The sequence below is a fragment of the Oryctolagus cuniculus genome, chromosome 1 (genome assembly GCF_051225735.1).
Source record: "Oryctolagus cuniculus isolate XC-2025 breed Fujian yellow rabbit chromosome 1, ASM5122573v1, whole genome shotgun sequence".
Classification (NCBI taxonomy): domain Eukaryota; kingdom Metazoa; phylum Chordata; class Mammalia; order Lagomorpha; family Leporidae; genus Oryctolagus; species Oryctolagus cuniculus.
The window spans coordinates 48,830,810-48,851,652 of record NC_142867.1 but is presented as its reverse complement, the minus strand read 5'-3'; the positions used below and the strand labels follow the sequence as shown (position 1 = coordinate 48,851,652).

General features: G+C 58.2%; 1 protein-coding gene across 8 annotated transcripts in view; it reads right to left on the bottom strand.

Moving 5' to 3' along the window:
• Positions 1 to 523: 523 nt before the first annotated feature.
• USH1C (USH1 protein network component harmonin) overlaps positions 524 to 20,843 on the bottom strand; it is a 46,960-nt gene continuing 26,640 nt past the window's right edge. For 2 of the 8 annotated variants that reach the window (XM_008275111.5, XM_089310906.1), the window contains 6 exons: positions 8,648 to 8,689; positions 8,206 to 8,259; positions 7,865 to 7,964; positions 4,219 to 4,328; positions 2,912 to 2,967; positions 524 to 957 (listed from right to left, as the gene is read on the bottom strand). In XM_008275111.5, coding sequence (XP_008273333.3) covers positions 945 to 957; positions 2,912 to 2,967; positions 4,219 to 4,328; positions 7,865 to 7,964; positions 8,206 to 8,259; positions 8,648 to 8,689 — 375 coding nt within the window. In that variant the 3' untranslated portion in view covers positions 524 to 944. The other 6 variants (XR_016218458.1, XR_016218465.1, XM_089310908.1 and 3 more) reach the window with 4 other exon arrangements.

The following is a 20,843-nucleotide window of genomic DNA, read 5'->3' as shown; positions in this document are numbered from 1 at the left end:
CACGATGTGCTTATGTGCACACAACCCCGCTGGTCCCTGCATCCAGAGGGCCTTGACTGCCCCGCTGGGCTTTCAGAGTTGCACCTCCCTGACTCAAGCCCACGGCTCCTCCCCTGCTGCTGTAGTTCCAGAGTGTGGCCCTCAGCCCTGCCTGCGTCGTGTCCAATCTCGATGACCTCGGGAGCAGCAGGTGTGGCCATTCTGTCTTTGGGAGAAGTCAGGGCACCCCACGCCTTGAGGAGACCCTTTGGTTTCTTGCCTTCAGCTAAGCTTTCTAGAATTGAGCAACGAGGCGGCCACGGGGGCCTCATTTCCTGCCATCTTTCGGTGGAGAAGGCCCTGAGGCCGCCTCAGCCTCCGCCCCGAGCCACCCCACTCGGCTGCTCACGGCCTCATGTCAGACCATGTCAGACTCGGCTCCCAGCACTGGGATCTGTGTCTCACCTTTGAATGGGGATCAAAAGCAACAGCTTTTGATTTAAAAGCCTTGAATCTGCTGGCCCAAACCACACTCGCTCCCATGGGCTGGAAAAGAAATCTATTTATTAACGAGTGCAGAGGAAGATCTGCAGCAGCTCCGTGGCAGCAATTCGAGCGGGGCGGGAGGAGAGGGATAGAGAGGGAGACTCGGGCGTTGGGTCCTAGTAGGCCTCAAGGGAGGAGCCCACTAGGGCTGGGAGAGGTCAAGTTCACAGGAGCAGGGGCGAAAAATGAGGCCAGTGCCCCGAGCCCTCTCTAGAAGAGCTGGCTGCTCCCTCTCTCCATGTTGGCCCAGGTGCTCCTTAGCCAGCCCTAGGGCAGGGCCGTAGCAGGTCAACGTTCCAGGGTGTCTCCCGCTGCCTGCAGGCTGGGCTCTGTCAGGGCTGGTTGCAGGATTTGGGTTGAGGAAGTGAGTCTAGGGCTCGCCATCTTCTAGGGGTGAATTTGGTTTCTCCTTCCAGGCTTCAGAAGAAAGTCCTGTGGGGAAGAGGAAGTAGGTGTGCAGGTGTGGCAGGTGCGGCAGGTGCAAGCTGTGCGGGTGCACACTCAGCCCAGGAGCACCTGCCTTGCTGGCATGAGGCCCTGCCAACCTCTGGAGGCTCCTCTTGGTAAGACCCCAGTGGCCACGCACCAGCCACTGCCACTGCACACAGGAGGCCAAGGAGAAAGCAAAGGGATACCTGGGATGGGGAGGAGGGGACAGGCAGGAAGAGGGGTGGGGGTCCCTTGCCAAGAGCAAGCGACAGAAAACACAGGACCACTTAGGCCACCCCAGGAGTCACACTACAGCAACCCAACAGTCTTGGGAGCACGGGGCCCTAATGTATTGAGGACTTCAGCACAGACAAGTCGACAAGTCCTGGCTTGGGTCTGCCCCGGATGCTGCCAGCTGTGAGCTTCCAGCCACATCAAAACCCAGTTTCATAGCCACCTGCCACTGGGAGGGAAGCACATGCCAGAGCTGGGCTCCATGGCGAGTCCCACAGACAGAGCCCGGGGTGCAGGGGCCAGAAAGCACAAAGGAGAAGCTTGGTCTGAGCAGGGCTCAGGCCAGGCCAGGCCACAGCAGGACGCGAGCCACTCTAACCCACCAAGTCTGGTTCTTTGGACCAGCCTAGACACCTCTTCAGAGGCCTGGTTCTGCTCAAGCAAGGGGCTAGGTGGAGCAGGGTGGCGTGCACAGGAAGGGGCTGCACGTGTTGCTGAGGACAGGTCTCTGGGGGGTGGGGGGTTCAGGCCAGGCTTCCCGTGGTGCATCCAGCCCAGCACACCTGGCTTGAGGCACTGTCTGTGCCCAGCAGCGAGTGATGCTCAGAGCTCTACTCTGCACCTCTGGGTGCCGTGTGGGACCCCAGGCTGCTCCCAAGAGCTGTGGGGAGCCAGGGTATCTGCAGTCCAAGCACCTGCTACAGAGAGGCTCTGCTCCACGCCCCTGATGTAGCATCTTTGGGCCAGTGTGGCCCCAGGTGGCACTTGCGCCCATCCAGACACCAGTCCAAAGAACCTGCCGGCAGCAGCATAGGCAGCAGACGGCCACTGCATGCAGCACGGACAGCCGAGCCCTGTGGCCCGCCTGCCTATTCACCGTGGGCTCCAGCTGCAGGAGGAACCCGTGTCTGTACACGGGAGCCTGGTCTTCAAGGAGCTTGCGGACCGGCTGGGGGCTTTCGGCTGCGGAGGAGGGAAGGGAAGAGCTAGGTCCGCAGAGCAGAGCAGAGCAGAGCAGAGCAGGAAACAAAAGAGGCTGCGTTACTCCAGGCAGGGCTCCCTGGTCCTGTTCCTTCTCTCGCTGCTGCCGAGGCCCCGGGATGCAGGTGCAGAAGCTACCTCTTAGTTTCTACACAGCATGCAGGGAAGTCAGCCAGCGAGTGTGTGAGTGGCAGGGGCAGGGCAGAGGTAGGATGCTATAGAGAGGTGGAGACAGGCACCCAGGGCTGACGGGGGAAGGCAGACACAGCTCCTGCAGAGCCCATGGGGTGGAGGGGAGGAGAGGAGGGCAAAGGCTGTGGTCTTAGCTTTGTAGGGACACAGTACGAATGGGTGCAGTCAGATGTCAGGAAGACCTGCCAGGGAGTGAAGGATGGACGTGGAAAGGTTTAAACCATCCAATAACAGAGCCAGGGACAGAGTTTTGGGTGGGGCATCAAAAACCCCGGGTGCTCCCGATTTGCTCCTTTACTGGATCTGAGAACTTGAGCCTCAGCTTCCCACCTGCAAAGGGGACCTTGGGCAAGACAGCTTTGCAGGCAGCTCTGACAATGAGGGGGACAGGGACAAAGTTCTAGAGCTTTGCCTGCCCTGGAGTCTCCAGGGAGCTTTGGTTTGCAGCAGCTGTGCATTTGGGCCATCCTGTGAGGCTGGATGGAGGAGGAAGTGGCCAGATTTCAGAGGAGGAGAGCAGGGAGCCGGCCTGGTGCCGGCGGACACTTACAGCTCGTCGTCGTACTCCTTGGGGGGGCAGACAGCAATGACAAGGTCGATCCAGTCCTGTGGGGGAAGCCATGCGACTCTGACTGCCTGGTCCTGGGCACCCGGAGGAAGTGGGCTCAGGTGGGGCTCATGGCATGGGGGCGGGGGCTCCCTGTGGAGTCCTAGGGCCTGGGGAAGCTTCTAGTCTCAGGCTTCAGAGCCATCCGGCCCAGACTTGCAAGGCGAGACACCAAGTTCCCGAATGAAAGACACCAAGTTCCCGAATGCTGCTTTGCAGGCCGGGGCCAGGCAGCAACCTCGGAATCGCCCTGGGGAATTGCCTAAGCTGTTAGACTCACAGACTTGCCCCGTGAAAGGCTGGGGTGGGCCTGGGAAAGAGTATTTTTAATCAGATCCCACATTAATTCTTATGCATAGCCAATTCTGGCCTAGCTTTCTGATCCTCACTCTGAACCCCATCCCCACCCCCGGGGCATCCCTGTGATCCCTGGCCTGCCCAGCACTGTCCACCCTTGGTAGGGGTGCATCCCCTGAAAGTCCCTGGGGTATTACTGGGCCCCTCTGTTCCTCATATTGAGCTGGAGTCTCTCTCCCCAGCCCTCCCTCCATCCGATCCAGCTCTGCCTTCAAGAATCACCAAAAACCTCTGCTCCCCCTGCCCTAATGCAGCACTTCAGATAATCAAAGACGGTCATCGTGTTACCCGTAAGTCTTCTCTTCTCCACATCCTGTCATGTGGGTCCCAGGCCCATCTGGTCAGCTTCCTTGGCACTGAATTTAATACCTCAGGCTCGGCTGCCTGCACACAGTTGCACAGGTTGTGCATTGCACAACATGAGTGGGCCCCATGCACACTACAGTGCACCGCACGGCACTTCTTCAGGTGGTGCAGTCCACAGCCTGTTGACCTCACAGAGCAGCCCTGACCCAGGTGGGCGTCTAATGGCTCAGAGCGGACAGCACCAGGCCCTCCTTCGCCCGGCCCTCTATGTCCATTAATGCTCTCTAGTAGCTCTGAGCGCACCCTTAATTCCTTAATTAAGGGTGCACTTGGAGAAGACATCAAGTCTTTCCTGGGTGGGCTCGCTGTGAGCCTGTGTTTGTCCCACTGGGACATTTGAATCCCCTCTTGTCAGGTTTCGAACATCAGCTGGATGGGGTACGTGTGTGTCCCCCAAGAGCTGCCTGCACCTCCGAAACCCACCCAAGGAGGGGGGACCCGCCTGTTGGGCTAGGCTGCAGAGGCCGGGGTTAGAGGCAGGCAGGCAAAGGGGGCAGGGTGGCGTGGGGGACGGGTCCGGTCCTTACCCCGCCCTGGTTCCAGGCCCTCTGCAGGGTGGCCTCGGCCTCGGCCAGCGTGTAGTCTGTCACAATCTTGCCATTGATTGCCATGATCTCGTCCCCTTTCACGATGCCACCTGCAGGAGGACAAAGCTGCTGGGCCACCTGGGTCGCACGTGACACGTGCCTGGCCTAAGGGGTTTGGCACGGGGGAGGTCTCTGTGGCCGAGTTCTCAGAGCTCACGTGGGCTCATGCAGCCCAGGAGCAAAGAATACTCCCAGGTACTCAAAGTGTACTTCCTCCCCGCCCCGCCCCTGCCCCGTCCTCACCCTGGCTCAGGGGCCCTGGGACACTGGTGCTGAAGCCTTGCACCCAGCTCTGGCTGGCGTCTGTCATTCCCCGTGCCCTGTCAGGGGCATGAGTCAGCCCTACCAGCTGAGCTGTCAGTTTCTGAGGTCCCATCACGCTGGTCTGCTTCGGGCCCCTGAGTGGGCCAGGCTCACTGCCACCTCTGGGCCTGCACAGGCCGTTCCACCTGTAGTGCTTTAACCCCTCTTTCCAGTCTCTTCTTCCAGCCCACAGACAGGGCATCCCTGTCCCCCACTCAGTCTCCAGTAGATCTTTCCCATAACCCTCTCACAGCCCCCGGCTCTCTCTGACCGGTGTTCTCAAGGCGTGCAGCCCTGCGCCGCTGTGCGTGCTTGTTTACTGAGGTCCTCTCCCACCGCATGCTCAGCTCCGTGGGGACAGGCACTGTCTTTTTGTATCCACACTACATCCCTAGCACTTAACACTTTCTAACACAAGATAAGACATTAATGGGTATTTGTGGAATAAAATGAATGGTGTAAGAGGTGTGTCCAGAGAAGCAGGCTGTTCTGTGACCTAATTTTGCAAAAAGACAAGTTATATGCTGAAGAGTTACTCACCACAGGACTTGTCAGAGCCTTGAACATGGCTAGTGTCTTATTTATTTATTTGTTGTTTAGAGCTATTATGTATTTGAAAGGCAGAATGACAGCAGAGAGAGAGAGAGAGAGAGATTCATCTTCCATGTAATGTTTAATTCCCCAAATGACCACAATAGCTGGGGCTGGGTCAGGCCAAAGTCAAGAGCCTGGAACTCCATCCAGTTCTCCCATGTGGGTGATACAGGCCCAAGCACACAGGCCATCTTCCACTGCTCTCCCAGGCACATTAGCAGGGAGTGGGATCAGAAGTGGAGCAGCCGGGACGTGAGCTGGTGCTTGCAGGAGATGCTGGTGTTGTAGCTGTGGTGTAACCCTCTGTGCCATAGCAGCAGCCCTGGCTGGTGGACATGGTGACTCTCCAGGAGGTGGTCAGCTTGGGCTTGGCCTCCCCCACCTCTTTGACATCAGAACCCCTTGTAGAAGTTCCCCAGTCCCCATGTTTGCTGGGCACTCTGTGGGCTACGGTGAAACAGGGCACCAAGGCCCCGGGACTGTGGCCTGTGTGAGTGCAGGTGGTGGCTGGGGGCTCCAGAAACCCGTGTGCTCCTGGGGAATCTTCCGTGGTGCTGCAAAGCACCCAAAGCAGCCTGGGGCCCAACTGCAGACAGCGGTTTCCTCGGCACAGTGGGACAGGGAGTGGGTGACTTCCACTGTTTCGTTTTGTACCAACTCCAGGCAGCAGGGGCTAGGAGGCAGTGGTTGGGCTGGGGCTTTAAGTAGGGAGGGCCCCAGGAGAATCACCTACCCATGCACCCTGGTCCTTGCTTCCCCGCAGGACAGGCCGGCCACACTCCACCCAGCTGCCCTCCCTTAGTGGGTACACGAGTGAGGGCAGGGGAGGGGTGTGTGTGGGGTGAGAAAGCAGTAGTGGCCTTGGGCAGCTGAGTGTGCGAGGCTCAGAGTATGATTGAGGGGGGCCTGAGGGTGGCAGAGCTGGCCGCAGCCAAGGCTCCCAGGGCCCACGCTGCACTGTAGTCACCCACTGGGCGACTTGCCCTCACTCTGTCTGCTGCCCCAGGCCTGACCTTCTTCCACCCCTTGCTTGTGGGAGAGCCTGACTCCAGCTGAGAACCTCCCTCTGGGCCCTGACTATGGGATTCAGCACTCTGGGCTGGAAAGGTAAGGAGCCTGGGGCTCCCCCACTGAGGGACACCTGTGCCTCCACGAAGCACACAGGCGCACTGAATAGCCTCCTTGGCTTGGCAGAGCAGTTGTAAAGGGTGGCATTGCAGACACCGGTGAAGGGTGGACGGGTTGTAGCAAGAGACATTCCTAGCTCCACGAAGGCTTCATGCATCAGCCGAGGGTGATTGCTGAAAAGAGGATATGGGGGCCAGCGCCATGGCATAGCAGGTAAAGCCATAGCCTGCAGTGCCGGCATCTCATATAAGTGCTGCTTCAAATCCTGGCCACTCCACTTCCCATCCAATTCCCTGATAATGGCCTGGGAAAGCAGCAGAGGATAGCTCAAGTGCTTGGGCCCCTGCCACCCACGTGGGGTAGCAGAAGAAGCTCCTGGCTCCTGGCCTCGTCTTGGCTCAGCTCCATCCATTGCAGCCATTTGGGGAGTGAACCAGCAGATGGAAGACCTCTCTCTCTGTCTCATTCTGCACTTCAAATAAACTTAAAAAAGTGAAAAGAGGAGACCAAGGAGACCAAGCCACAGAAGAGGCAGAGGGATTGTGTGGGGAGCCCTCTGGGAGGGGCAAGCACTTGCGGTAGGCACTAAAGCAAACTGAGCAGATGGCCCGCACACAAGCCTTATCTCGATCTGGTGGCTGTGAGTCCTTGCACGTGTCTGTACCTCAGCTCTAAGCTGCACGATGAGAAGCAGCTCCTTCTCGGGTTGATGTGAAGCCTGAATGAGCCGATGCACATGAAACACTTAGACTCAGGGCTGTGTGCCAGGGACGCCTGGCAGGGGTGGGCATTTGGTGCAGCGATGCTGCTTGAGACGCCTGCATCCCATATCGGAGCCCCTGCGTTGGAGTCCTGCTGCTACTTCTGACCCAGCTTCCTGCTAATGAGTGCCCTGGAAGGCAGCAGGCAATGTTTCAAGTGCTTGGGTTCCTACCAGGCACGTGGGAGGCCTGGATGCCGTTCCTCCCCTGGTGGGAGAGGACTGTTCAGCCCCGGTGCTGTTGTGGGCATTTGGGGAGTGAACCAGTGGATAGAAGATCTCTCAATCTCTCTCAATCTCTCTCTCTCTCTCTCTCAATTAAAAAGAAAGCAATCACATGTGGCACAGGGTTGGTGCTTGGTGAGCCCCTGGTTCTGTCTCCTGCAAGGACAGGTGGGGTTTCTCTCCCCACCTCTCCCCAGAAAGCCCTTCTCACCCAAGACCAGCACTTCCCAAGGCCTTGCCCTGCAAGGGGCCCTTCCCAGTGTCCCCCTGCCCCTTGGTGGGTGAGAGACTCCCCAGGATACCCACAGCAGCCCGCCCTGGTACCGGCCGTATGTGTCCCTTCTCATAGCGTTTCTGCCTGGGACCCCAGAGAGGGCAGGGTGGTGTCTGCTTGGGCCAGGCACCCCAGGCATGGCCTGGGGTTGGAGACATGGCTGGCTGGCATGGTGTTCTTGAGCAGCAGTTAGCCTGCTCCTAGCTGGCAGCTGTTTGCTTTCTGGGGAGGGAGGGCGGCACGGGAGCCTGGAGAGCCATCCGCCCTCCTCCCCAACAGGGGCCTGGCTGGTCCCCACTCACCGTGCCGCTCAGCCGCTCCGCCCTCGTACACGGCGGAGACGACCACCTTCCCGACCGGAGAGTCCACGCCGCCTTCCAGCGCCAGGTCCAGGGCGCCCTCCTGCTTAAGAGGGAAACAGCTCAGCAAAGGAAGCAGAGAGCAGCCTGCTGCAGGTGGGCACCAAGGAAGAACCTGGGGGGCTTCCAGGGAGAAAGGCGCCCTGGGGGTGCGGGCCCACAGCCAGAGAGGCCCTCGGTGGGGGCAGGGACAGCATGGGGGCCTGCAGGTCACCCAGGGAGCCCAGGCAGCGGGCACAGGGGCACAGAAGGGCGGTGGCCTAGCCCCGCCCCCCACCCCATACCTTCTTAATGCGCAGCAGCCGGACATCCTTTCCCATGATCTGCTCCGGGGTGAACTAGACGGAAAAAGACATTGGGGCCTCACCTCGACTGGCCTGAGGATGTGGGTGGGGCAGGGTGGACAGGGAAGCCAGGCCCCCGGTGGGCACTGGGCCCATGGAGCACAGGTACAAGGGGTCTTTCCCAGACCCAGCACAAGCAGTCTTTAGCCAGGGGTCCCAGGCTCCATGGGGACCACACACACACACACTCACTGTTCACACTGAAAAGCCATCTGAGGGAGCCCCTCATAGCAGACAGCAGCAGGTGCGTCCTGGGGCTCCCCGCGCACCCACCTTGTCCCCAGGGCTCTCAGGGCCCAGCAGGCACCACCTGATCCAATGCTGAGGGTCTCCCCCCATGCCTGGGGTGCCTCCCCTGGTTGGGGGGAGCTTCCTCTCTTACCATGGAGTAGGGGTCAAAGCCTTCCTCGTATTTCCGGAAATCCTGGGAGCAAAGGGACAGCTTTAGGGCAGCAGAGCAGATGCCCTTGGGGCTCACAGCAGAAGCAAGCTCAGGACTGGGTGGGGGAGGGGAGTTGGAATCCAAGGGCTGGGGTGCAGGCAGGAAGCCGGCAGCCCCCACAGCCAGAGCCCCCTGAATCGGGGACAAGCAGGAAGTTGCAGAAAGCTGGTGGGGACCACGGCCCTGCACTGTCCCAGCGGGTGAGTGTCTGTGGCTGCAGGGACCCTGGTGCCGTCTACACGGCCTGGCTGGACAGGCCCTGCCCTACCGAAACTCTCATCCCTCAGCCTCGGGGCTTCTAGGCCTCACCTCGGCAGCCCTGGGGCTGAGGCTCAGTGCTCCTCCAAGCCAGTGCTGTGACCCAGCCAGGCGTGCCTGTCCTGCTGAGGAGGCTGCTGTCCCCGGGCGGTCAGCCCCAGGAGATGGAGGAGGCGTGGGGACACCGCTGGCTGGTGCCCGGCACTGTTCCTAACGCAATGCTCACAAGGGAAGTGAGAAGCTGCCCAGCGGCCCAGGACCCCAGGCTGGCCCCTTAGCCAGGGCAGGAGCAGGGGGCACACACGGCTCAGGGGCCTCTGCTTGACGGGCAGCCCTGGGGACAATGTCCCCAACTTAGAAACAAGGCAGTGAGAAGGAGGCGCAGAGCCAGAACACAGGTCCCCCTACCCAGGAGTGCCTCTCGGGGAACGAAGCTGGGGCGTCCCCGCCTCAGGGAGCCCCTCCTCCCCCCATGCCGGGAGGTAGGTGTGAAGGAGAGCCCACTGCTGGGGAGAGCTGAGCCACCTCAGCTCACGGTGGGTCCCCTAGGCCATGCCGAGCGTCCCCGAGGGGGCCTACAGCTGTTGTAGTGGTGAGGCCACAGACAACCCCCTGCCCAGCGGCAGCAAGCAGACCCCTGGGCGTCTGCCTGGCTTCCCTCCTTGTGAGCTGCCACTTCCAGGCCCAGTCCCCGAGAGGTCCAGTGTCTGGCCCAGCTCCAAGGCCACAGCCTGGCTGGTGACAGGCCTGGGAGGTCCCTGCTCTTTCCCTGGGAGAGTCTGCCTGTCCCTGGAGCTGCTTCTGGAAGGCAGTGCTGGCTTTGGGCCCCATTTCCCTGACTGCGAGATCTTGCTGTCTGGGGTGGGCTTGTGACTCGTGCAAGTGAGGTCAGAGACTCCTCAGCCGTGATCGCTGGTCTGCCTTTAGAGAGGGAGCCCAGTCCCTCATTCAGCACACAGAGACACTGAGGCCCAAAGAGGTGGCCTTCGTGCCCGCGGGCCCCAGAGCCCAGAGCCCAGAGCCCCAGGCACCTGCCCTCCCGGTGTCTCTCGGTGCCTGTTCTGTGAGTGCCTGCAGAGGCAGTGGCGACGCGTGAGGATGCTGCAGAGCCCCGCCTCCTGGATGCCAGTCCAGGGTCTGACACTAGCCGTGCCACCAGCCTCCGCCTCGGGGTCTCATCTCTAGATGGCGATGGGAACAGCACTCGTCCCCCCCCCCCCACCCCTCCGCCAAGGTTGCTGTGAGGTCCGATGAGTAAAGTCTGGGAAGTGCTCAGAGCCACACTAGGTGCAGCACCCCTAAGGACGAGCTGTCGCCGTCACTCCCCAGCCTGTGTGTCACTGTGCCTACCTCTCCGGCCCCTGCCTGCAGTCAAGTCAGCCTCAAGTCTGAGGGGGGCTTACCAGGGAGGGGGGCTGAGAAGCCAGGGCTGGCTGTGCCGTCTCCCACTCTCTACTGTGGAGAAGCAGCCAATCCAGTGGCTGGCTCCGTGGCCCTAAGCCCCCAGAAATGTGGAGGAGACGTGCCTGGCACCCCTCAGAGACCATGTCCCTAGCCCAGGAGCACCCTGGGCAGAAGCAGGACCTGAGCCACCGCTTCCTCCCTGATGCCAGGCCAGTGCCAGGCGGGGTTTGCTCGAAGCTCTGATCTTCGTCTAGTGGACAGGACAGGGAAGGTTTCAGGCAGCCCCTCCTTCTCTCCCAGGGCTACAGCCAGGGCCTGTCATGGCCTCAGTGGTCCTCTGAGGGTTTGTTCCCTCTATCCTGCTCCTCTTTGAACAAACCAGGAAAAGAAGCAAACATCCAGGGGTCCTGCTCCTTGGTCAGCTCGAGCTTGGGGCCCAACCAGTCCCGGGTCCCCATCTGATAGGACATGTCACTCCCGACCCCTGATGCGGGCAAGGCCCTGGGGGCAGCATCCGGCCTGAGGCTCCCCCGAAGATGGCCCTTGCGGCTGCCTGGGAACCAACTGGCACTCCCAGAGAGACAGAGGTCAGGCAGAGTGGGAGGGCGGGGAGGACCACGGCACACGGCGGGTGTGGTTTTACTTGTCTGAACGCGGTCTGATACACCACCATCCTCTTCAGCATCTCCTGTGGCTGTCAGGAAGAAAACAGGTCCACCCCTGACATGCCCAGTAGGTCTCGTCTGCCCCCTGGCGCCAGCCCTGCCAACTCCCTCTCAGCCAGACATGGTCTGCCTTATCAGCAGCCTGCCGGCCTGCCCCTCCCCCAACCAGCACAGCCGCTGCCACTCATGGGCGAGCGGGCAGCATCCTTGACACCGGCCAGAGAATGCAGCATGGGCGCAGCAGAGGCTGGCAGAGGCTGCCCCGCAGTGTGAACTTTGCCCTTTGGGAGCTAATGGGACAGCTAGAGCTCAAGATAAACATCTGCGCTGCCCCACCCTGACATGTGGGTAGGGTTTCCATGAGAGGGAAAGTCTGGCCCAGTCCCTTCCCCCTGGCACCTCAGTGGGCGGTGGGGGGAAGGGTTACACGTGAGTCCCAGCCCCCTCTGACACCAGTGGGGGGTGGGCAGAGCCTCCCCACTGCCCCAGGACCTCGTGTCAGACCTCCAGTCCTAGCGAGGAGCGAGAAGGGAAATGAAGGAAGGGAACGTGTCCACTCGGCCCATTCCCCGGCTGAGGGTGTCCCCAACGGGGGCCACAACAGGCTGGGGAACTAGGTCTCTGCAGGCTTTGGCAACTGGACCACGTGAGCAAGAGCGCAAGCTTTGGAAGATGAAAGACTTGGGAGGAAGTTGTAAGTTCAGGCTGTGCTGTGGGCAACCACCTTAATCGCTCTGTGCCTCAGTTTCCCTGGAAGTTAAGCAGGGACAAAAACAGGAACCATCTCACTGGGTTGCTGGGAGGGTTAAGTGAGGCCATGCAGAGCCCGGCACCTGGAAGGCTCTCAGCAAGTCTTAGCTGCTATTGTTGTTATTGTTGTACTGTATGGTAGAGCTCCAGGCTGTTTGGTCAAGGTGGGACAAGAATGCCACTGTCCCATCAGCACCCCTGTGGACTCCTCCTTAGCCAGTAAGAGCGTGCCCAGATGGCACCTGCTCTGAGTCTGCATCCCCCCTCACTCCCCCTCTGGAGGGAGAGTTCTGCAGCTCTCGGGGGGCTTACCAGGACCTCGGACTTCATGGCTGGCCTGTAGATGAAGTTGGACTCTTGCTGGACCATGACAGGCTTGGAGATGGTAGACACGCCAGGGCCTCGTGGAGGCTGGGGGCTTGGGCAAAATGTCTACAGGGGTTAGTTCAAGAGAGACCCACCTGAGGTGGTGGTGGGGGTGGCGTCGGCCAGCCACGGTACCTCTGTACACATGCAAACTCACACCCATGCACATGCTGAGCCAGCCAGGTCCGTTCCCCTTGCTGGAGGTCCTGGGCGTGTCATCTTCAGCAGAGATATGAGGAGGACACTGGCCACCATGTAGTCTGGGGGCACAGAACCTGGATGTCGCTAAGCAATCAGATGCTTGAGCCACAGCCTGGTTGGGGATGCCAGTGTCCACTGTCACTCAGGGGACACACTTCCAAAGAAGGCTCTCTCTCAGCAGTCACAGTGGCCTCCAGAAACCCCTGCCTCTAAGGGCTATCTCTTCTGCCCATGGTTCCAGATCCTGGGCTGCAAAATGAGGTGTCGAATGCTCTGGCTGGGCACAGAGTCTTTCAAGGCCATGGGATATGGACCAACCAGAGTGGCATCCTGGGGAGCTGATGCAACTGGTCTGTGTGTGCTAACCCCTGTGTCATTTTGGGCAAGATGTCTGTAACTGGGTCACCACCCTGTCCAAAACCCCTCCATGGGTCTCCAGGGGCTACTGGCTTCCTTGGGTTGACCTCCAAGACCCTTCATGGGCTTCTTCTACCTTTCTTTTCAACCTCATCCCCAACTCCATACCCCCCCACCCCCCCACCCCCGCCTCACATTGCTTAACTTCAGCCTCCAAAATGCTAGGATATCTCACCTCGAGACCTTTGCACACGCCCTCCCCTCCTGTTAGCCAGCGTGGTCATCACTGCCTTCCTCTCCACCTGCACCCCTCCTCGCAGCACCCATGTGTCCCATCACCTCCCTGGTAGTGTAGAAGCTGCCTGCTTGTCTTTCTTGCACACCAGACTTTCTCTGACAGGGACTCTGCCTGCCTATGGTTCCCAGTGTCTAGCATATGGTAGGGGCTCAATAAGCATGTGTTGGATGAAGAAATGAATGGCCCAACAGTAGGGTGGGTGTGTGGGACAGTGCCTGGGGGCAGACTGGGCCCTGAAAACTTCCCTCTGGCAGGCGCAGTGGGGCAGGCACTCGCGTTAAGCCAACACAGCTGTTCGTTTCCACTACCTGAGGCCTGCTTGTGGCTGGGCCGATTGTGGATGTGTGGTCACTCACACTTCCTGCTGCAGCGCTGCTGACAACTTGTGAGGGGCATGCCACAGGGAGATTGGGCAATGCAGATGGCCCAGGGACCAGAGTACAGATGCAAGGACAAAGCCACCCAATGGCGGTTTCCTGACCTTCCCGAGACAGCCTTTGTGTGAGGGAACCTTAAACCTTCCTGGTGCTCAGATCAGGAAGTACCAGTGGGAACTTTATGATTCCTTGAAGAATCAGAGAAGGCCGCACCCTGGCGTGAATCTTGACCCTGCCTCCAAAGTTTGCTGAGATCACTCCAGTCCCACATTTGTAGCTCCACCCAGCTTTTCTTGTACTCTGGACTGTCAAGAACCACAGTTAATATCTACTGAACACCTCTGGTGTGTCTGCCACTCTTCTAGGTACTAACGTAAGATGTCCTCATTGTTAATTCATTGGGTTCTCCAGACAGGCAGGTACCATCATGTACAAAGGGCACAGGCTCAGACAAACAAACTAGCCCACGGCCAAGGTCACAGCCACCAGCCAGTGTGTGGTGGAGCCAGGACTGACAACCAGGCAGTCTGCTGCTCTGCTGTTCCTCCTTGTGGTCTTCATGTTCCCCACACCTGCAGTGCCCTTCCTCCTGTCCCGCTTGCATCCCCGTCCCTCAAGGCCTCGCTCACATGCCCTCTATGCAGAGAGGACTTCAGTCTCTCGGTAGAATCCCTTCCACGCACATGGCCTAAGCCTACGCTACAGTGGGGTCACCCTCAGATGGCAAAGACCTGGGAAGCACAGGTGTACCCTAGACAAGGAGGCATAGGGCAGGTGCTCAGTCGATGGTGGCAGAATCAAGTGTGTTGATGAAAAGCTACTGCCCTCTGTGCCAGACTCAGCCCCTGCACACTGGCTCCTGGCAGGGCTCAGAGGAAGACACCTCCGGAACAGAGGGGCTCGGAGAGTCCCTCTGAGAGTCCCCTGCTGGGGGTGCAGCCTTGTTGGCACCTGGCCCTTCCTCCACTCTGCCTTCCTTTCCCCAAGCTCTCCCGAGTGCTCTGAGATACTCAGCTCTGCGCCTCGGGGGCGGGGGAGGTGGGGGCCCTTGGTCATCTGGGGGGCGGGGTACAAGAAACTCAGGTGGGCGGTTACTACAAGATACTGGTCAAGTGCTACAGACTCCAGCAAGCTGCCCTCAGCTGACACGAGCCGCTTGGACTCTGACTCCAGCCTGGCCCCACGGCTACGGGAGCAGAGGAATATGTTATGTTTCGCCAGGATCAAAGCCCATGTCTTCCTCAGGGATCTTTCAAAAGAGTCTTTGGATTAAGAACAATCACTACGAGATATGTCTTTTTGAGAAAGATCACTGCTCAGCTTCCTGAAGCCAAGAGAAACATTCCTTGTCTTTTAATAGCAAATTTGGAGATTTCCAGGAGCTCTCTGATCTTTTTTTTTTTCTTTAACTGGAAGCAGGCCAGAAATTTCTGAATTACAGTTCAAGTCAATGGAGCTGGCTTGTACCATTGGAAATGGCACTGTAATGTTCGAACGCTGCCTTGTACAAGCGTTACCACTTCATTCACAGAAGCTAATACCGCTTCCTGGCTCCCCTCCCTCTTTACCCATCCAAAACACAGAAATCATTTCACATATTCAAGGCTGTCTAGGATAATGTCAAGAAACGGCGGCAGGTGACGTTAACAGTACTGCACTGGAAGTTACCAGCCCACACTAGCCAAGAGGCGCTGAGAGAGCAGTGGCTACCGAGCGGACACACTGTTATTCACCCACCACCATTCCCAGGCAAGTCACCATACAATTCCCCAGTAGTAGCCCCATCCGCAAGCAGGAGGCCCCCACATGCAGGCTGAGGGGTGTTGCTGGCAGATAGGGTGAGCTGGTGTTTCCTCCGCCTCCACTCCGAGGAGCAGTGGAGGACCGGGAACCAGCAACTCTCCCCACTCTTCCCGCTTCCCGGAACAGCATGCGGAACAGGCCCGGTACCTTTGGGGTGGGAGGGAAGCTCCGCTCAGGAACGGGGGAGCTGGTGGGCTTCCCACCGTGGGTCTTTGCTTCCCAGTCCTCCGTTGGGTTGCTCGTGTCACTGGCACGGAAGGGGTGGTGGCCTAGTGCCTCCTCCAGTGCCGAGGGCAGTGGGCGGGTAGGAGTGAGGTCTTGTGTGGGGATGGACGGCGGGGGAGGGATGGGGATGGGCGGTGGCGTGCGCTGTACCCAGGGAGAAGATGAGGTGCTCAGGTGGCCGGTTGTGGGAAGGACTGGGGGTGCGGAGACCTTGGTGGGTGGATTGGAGGGTGGAGGGTGGGGCATCACGGGCAAGGCTGAGGGAGTCTTGGGGGGGTAGTAGAACATGTCCAAGGGGATGTCATCCAGGTCAGTGGTGTGCAGGTGCAGTCCACCTGCGAAGCGTCTCAGGGGTGGGGCCAGGGGAGACACAGAAGGCGGGGGAGGTGGGGGCCCTGTGGTCATCTGGGGGGCGGGGTACAAGAAAGTTCTGTAATTGTCCACAGTGACTAGAGCTCCATTCACAAGACAGTACAAAGCTCTGGCTGCTGGGGACCCCCGACCCTCAAAGCAGAAGCAGGGGTGGCACTGCTCTGCCACCTAGTGCCCGGCTGAGCCCACACCAGGGGCTGGAAGGGCATCCCCAAAGGCAGACGAGGCCCACACTTTGCTGTCTGTGGGTGGTGAGCTAATCCTGCACTTCGACCCCTACCCTGGGACACAGGTGAGATGGAAAGGGCGTTCCTGCTCATCCCACCAGGAGCTCAGGCCTAGCTGAAGCAAGCTGGGACCAAATAGTCACTCTGGAGCTACGCCCAGAAATACAGACTCCTCTCCCTCCCCCGGACAGCGGAGTGGCACCTGTGTGTCTGGCGGGGTTTGCCCGTGGCCATCACGCCTCCCGCCATCCCCAGGAGGGTCCACGTGGAAAGAAGGGCGCCATTACCTCGGAAAGCTCATTCTCAGCAGAGGAGATCTGCTTGAGCCGCGTCTGACAGAGCCTCTCCACCCAATACTGAATCTTTTCCGATTCCTCCAGGTCTTCCCGCTCTGTCTCCGACACCTGGGCCCAGGACAGGCGCACACAGGAGAGGACAAGGGGCTCACGTGACTCACACGTGGCCAGCAGAGCGGGCAGCATTTGTCTGAGACCCCAGAGCACATCTGGGGGTGTCAGCTGCTCTACCTGCCTCTGAGGAGGCAAAGTGGTGGGGATGGCGGGGAGCAGGTGACTTAGCCAAGAAAGGGCTATGTATCGCATGGAATCCCAGGATCCCCACAAATACGGAGACTCTTCGGGCTTTCCAGTAACAGCCCTTCTTTGGTAGGCTCCCAGCACATTCCAAGGGTTCAGCTGCACATGGTTTTTTACCTCCAGGCTGCCTTCTCAGAAGCACAGTTCAATTTGTTTTTAATTTTGTATCTAATTTGTTCCTAATGCCGGATCTAATGCACTTCACATTTTCCAGGGCTTCTGCGGTTTTATAATCTAATCAACTTGGCATTCTGATTCATGGAGCATTAGAGAGAAGCAGGAACCATCCCATCGCCTGCAGTGGGGGAGTCATGGCACCCATCTCACCTCGGAAATGGGGATTTCTCAGGCTGGAAGGCTGCCCTGGGCAAATCTTAGAGGGACAGCCTGAGATTCATTCCTAAATTAAAGAGGTCTGTCCACAGACAAATCTTGTGTCCAACTGGGGCTAGCTTCAGACCCATGACCTGCAGAAAGGGGTTAGCCTCAAACCTGTACTCTCAAAGCCAGGCCAGGCTGGGGAGACTCAGGTGAGTAGAAGGCTAACTTCAGATTGACAAGCTAGGCAGAAGGGTTAGCTTTAAACTCTGTGTGTGCAGCCTCAAAGACACAGCTACAGTGGAGAGGCCTAGCCTTAGACTTATATTCTAATAGGGTGAGGGAAGGGGAAGATTCAAACCTCTAGCTAGCTGTATCAAGGACTAACGTGAGACCTACACTCTAGTGTAGGCTAGCCTCAGACTCATGCCCTGCACATGGGGGTTAGTCTCAATCCCAAACATGCACGTGAGCCGGGGCCAATCCCATAAGACCCCGAGCCGGTGGGGTGATCTCTCTTTGGGAGAGCAGTAGGGCTCATGCCACCCTTGGACTCCATTTGGGGAGAACGACTCCACCTGGCCCTGGGGAGCACAGTGTGTCCTGGGTTGCTGGCCCGGCCGCAGCTGGTCCTCGTACCTCCTGGGCCAGCCGGTTGATCTTTAGTTGCTTTTCCTTTTCCAGCATTTCCTCTTTCTCTTTGTAAAGCTTTTGCTCAAACTCCAGCTCCTTCTTATTCTTTTTCAGTTCCTGCAGGCTGTCCTCCTGGGTTTTCTTCTTATCTTTTCCTTTCTGAGCAGACATAGTGGTGTTTGTATGACAAGGGGCACCACGTGGTGTCGACACTAGCACAGCACAGCACACGGGGCATCCAGTCCACAGACAACACCAGGCAACACCACCAGGCAACAACCTCACCACGCCTGGCTGTGTCCCACCAGACCTCAGCTTCAGGTCCCTGCTACCCACTGCGGAGTGGGGGACATACACTTTTGGCCAGCCCGAACTGGCTAACTGGTTTACTAATAAGCTATGTGACCTTGGCTGAGTTCTTTAACCTCTTTTGGCCTTATTTGCCTCATTTTCAAAGCGGGTGAAACACCTGCCCCACAGGCTTGTATTTAGTGCCAATGAAACAACATCTATGGGAGAGCTTTGTAAGTGTGGAAGTTTGCATAAATAAAAGGCATTGCATTCATTTCCTAGTGCCTGAGTATAGGCTTTCTCCACATCTGGGGAGAAGGGTGGCTCATCTTTAGGGACCACAGCTGTATGCTGTGGGGGCTCCATAGGAACTACGGGGAGGCTGGCAATTCTCACCTGCAGGGACCCTCTATCCTGAGCTAGAGGAGATGGGAACCAGCTCAGACCTGGGGACCCAGAGCCAGGAACATCAGATTTCCCCCTGTTGCTTAAGCTCCAGACTCTGCATTCTGCTACTCCAAACCCACGGCTCCCTCTGAACCGGGCCCCTCAATGGAGGATTAGCTAGGAACTGCAGGACAGGACTGGCTGGTGGGGAGGACGGCCTGTTTCACACAGGCTGTTTCAACAGGGGTTGCGAGGACCTGGGGAGGAAGCTCCCCGTAGAGCCAGCATCCTGGCTGCTTCCCCCACAGAGTGAGGATGGAAGAGAAGAAACCCATGGCTGCCCACATGCCAAGGAGGCACTCCCATAACCCCTGTGCAAGGAGCATGCCCACTCTTCATGGGAGAGCCCAAGCCCGGAAAGGCGAGGTCCCCCGCCTGATACCAGAATCTAGTAAGTGACAGTGTCAGGATCTGAACCCCAAATCAGCCAGGTCTTACCATTTTTCTATGGCGCCTGGAGGGGCTGGGGGCAAGGGGGACAAAGCGAGCACACAGGACATGGCTGGCAACGCCCTGGGCAGCTGGGCCCTTCTACCCAGCCTGCGGAAGCCTGCTATCAGATTCCTGACCCATCTCAGCATCAGGGCCACCAGTGAGGAACTGAGTTTCCAGACCACAGACACAACTTCCTCCCACCAGCTGGCAGGGATGCTGAGTCACCAGGGACCTCTGACAAGTGCTTCCTATCTCTGCTACTAAAGACAATCCCACCACCTGTGTGTGTGGCCTGCATGCTGTGCTCCCCACTGGGGCCTGTGAGCCTGTGACCCTCTTGGAAAAGTGGTTCTCATTGCTTTGGAGTCCTGGTTGGTTCCCTGCCTCCCCTGCTCACTAGACTCTCCACCCAGCTGATAGGTGAACCCGGCCATCATGTTCAAGATTCCGACAGCGATGCCCTGAGAGCAGCCTCCAACTGCTAAAATGAGGGCGTGGCCTCCCCCGGGGACCACCCTGATAGGAACGGGTGTTCCATTGGTTTAAAAAAGACACCAGTGCCAAGATTTTAGACCCAGGGCTTCTGGGTGGGACAGGCTGACAGCAGCTTCTGTCCCATCCCCAAGAAAGCTGCATCTGTCTACAGATGCAGGGGGCAAGCTGCACATGGCTCCACTGCAGCCCCCGCCACAGGCCACTAAGCTGTGGGTGACTCTGCAGACCCTGCCAGGGGGCTGCAGGATTTTCTCAATCAGGGCTGGCGGAAGGTCTTTAGGCCCTGGTGTAGACATTGTGGGGCTGGAGGCCTTGAGCCCAGAGGGACTTCCTGCTAGGGTAGGAGTAGAAGCTGTTGCTTCCTGGTCTCTGCAAATCAGAATTCTGTGCGTTGAGAGCCATGGCCATGGATGCCTGCCTGTATTATGTGGGGACTCGGCGTGGCAGGTGCTGGGAGACAAAGCATCTTCCGTGGCTCTAGGAAAACTGATGATGGATTTTGGGGGCCAGGTTAAGGGACGTAACCCTGTGTCCTTTCAGTGGACAGTTAAATTCACGGCAGATACTCCTTCCGGTGCAGACTGAGAGGGGAGGCAGATGGGGCGGGTGTGCTCTTGCTCCTGTCTAGAAGCAATCTTTCACTCTCTGCAAATGAAAACGAAAGCCCAAACTTCAGCTCTTTCTGAGACGACTGAGCCAATGAACAGAGGGAAAGCAGCCCTACCTCCTTAACCAGGGCAGCTTTCCCATGCCGTGATTTCTGACGGGCTGGTGTGTGTGTGTGTGTGTGTGTGTGTGTGTGTAGGAGATTCTAGTTCTCTGACATTTACATAGTTATTAGTGCCTGGAAAGTATGTGACCTTCATTTCCTTTTGCCTTTTTTTTTTCTGGTAAGATCCTGTGTGTGTGAATGTGTGTGTGTGTGTGTGTGTGTGTGCGTGTGTCCTTTGTCTTCTCTCGTTGACTTCTAGCAGAGACAGGGGACAGTGAAGGGTTGTAAGTCTAACCCAGTGAGACACCTGCAGCAGAGTCAGCACACAACAGGGAAAGGCCAGTCGAATGACACCAAGTGCATTGCGTGGCCCTGGCTGCATCCACTCGATGCCAGCTGAATCCCGACCCGCACTCCCCAGGCAAGGGTGTTCACCTCTGTCAGAGATCGTCTTTGTCTCTTTAGTGGCACCATGTTGGTTGCAGGGCGCAGACACTCCTGCCAGGTCACACATTACTGGTTTTCGGGCAGGGAGAAGTCACACCCGGTCAAGACCACCCGGTGGCCGGCACTTTGGCTTCTGGGGACTGACATCTTGCGAGAAAAAGCCAGCCGAGTGATAACATCCGATCAGCTCACCCTGATTGATGCTGATGCCTGGTTTCCAAATACCAACCATCTCGAACGTCCAATCTGCAGATACTAACAGTGCCGCTTCCCTAATCAAATGCCAATGTGATTTAGAGAGACTGGGGACAAGGGAGTTTTATGGCGTCTGGAGATATGGTAATAAGATTTAGAGAGAAAATTGAAGCCCCTGAACATCTGGGCACGTACAGAGATGTTTCCAGGGGAGAGCTGCGATCGGCCAGGGCTGCTCCACCTGTGGCAGCAAACCCCCATGTC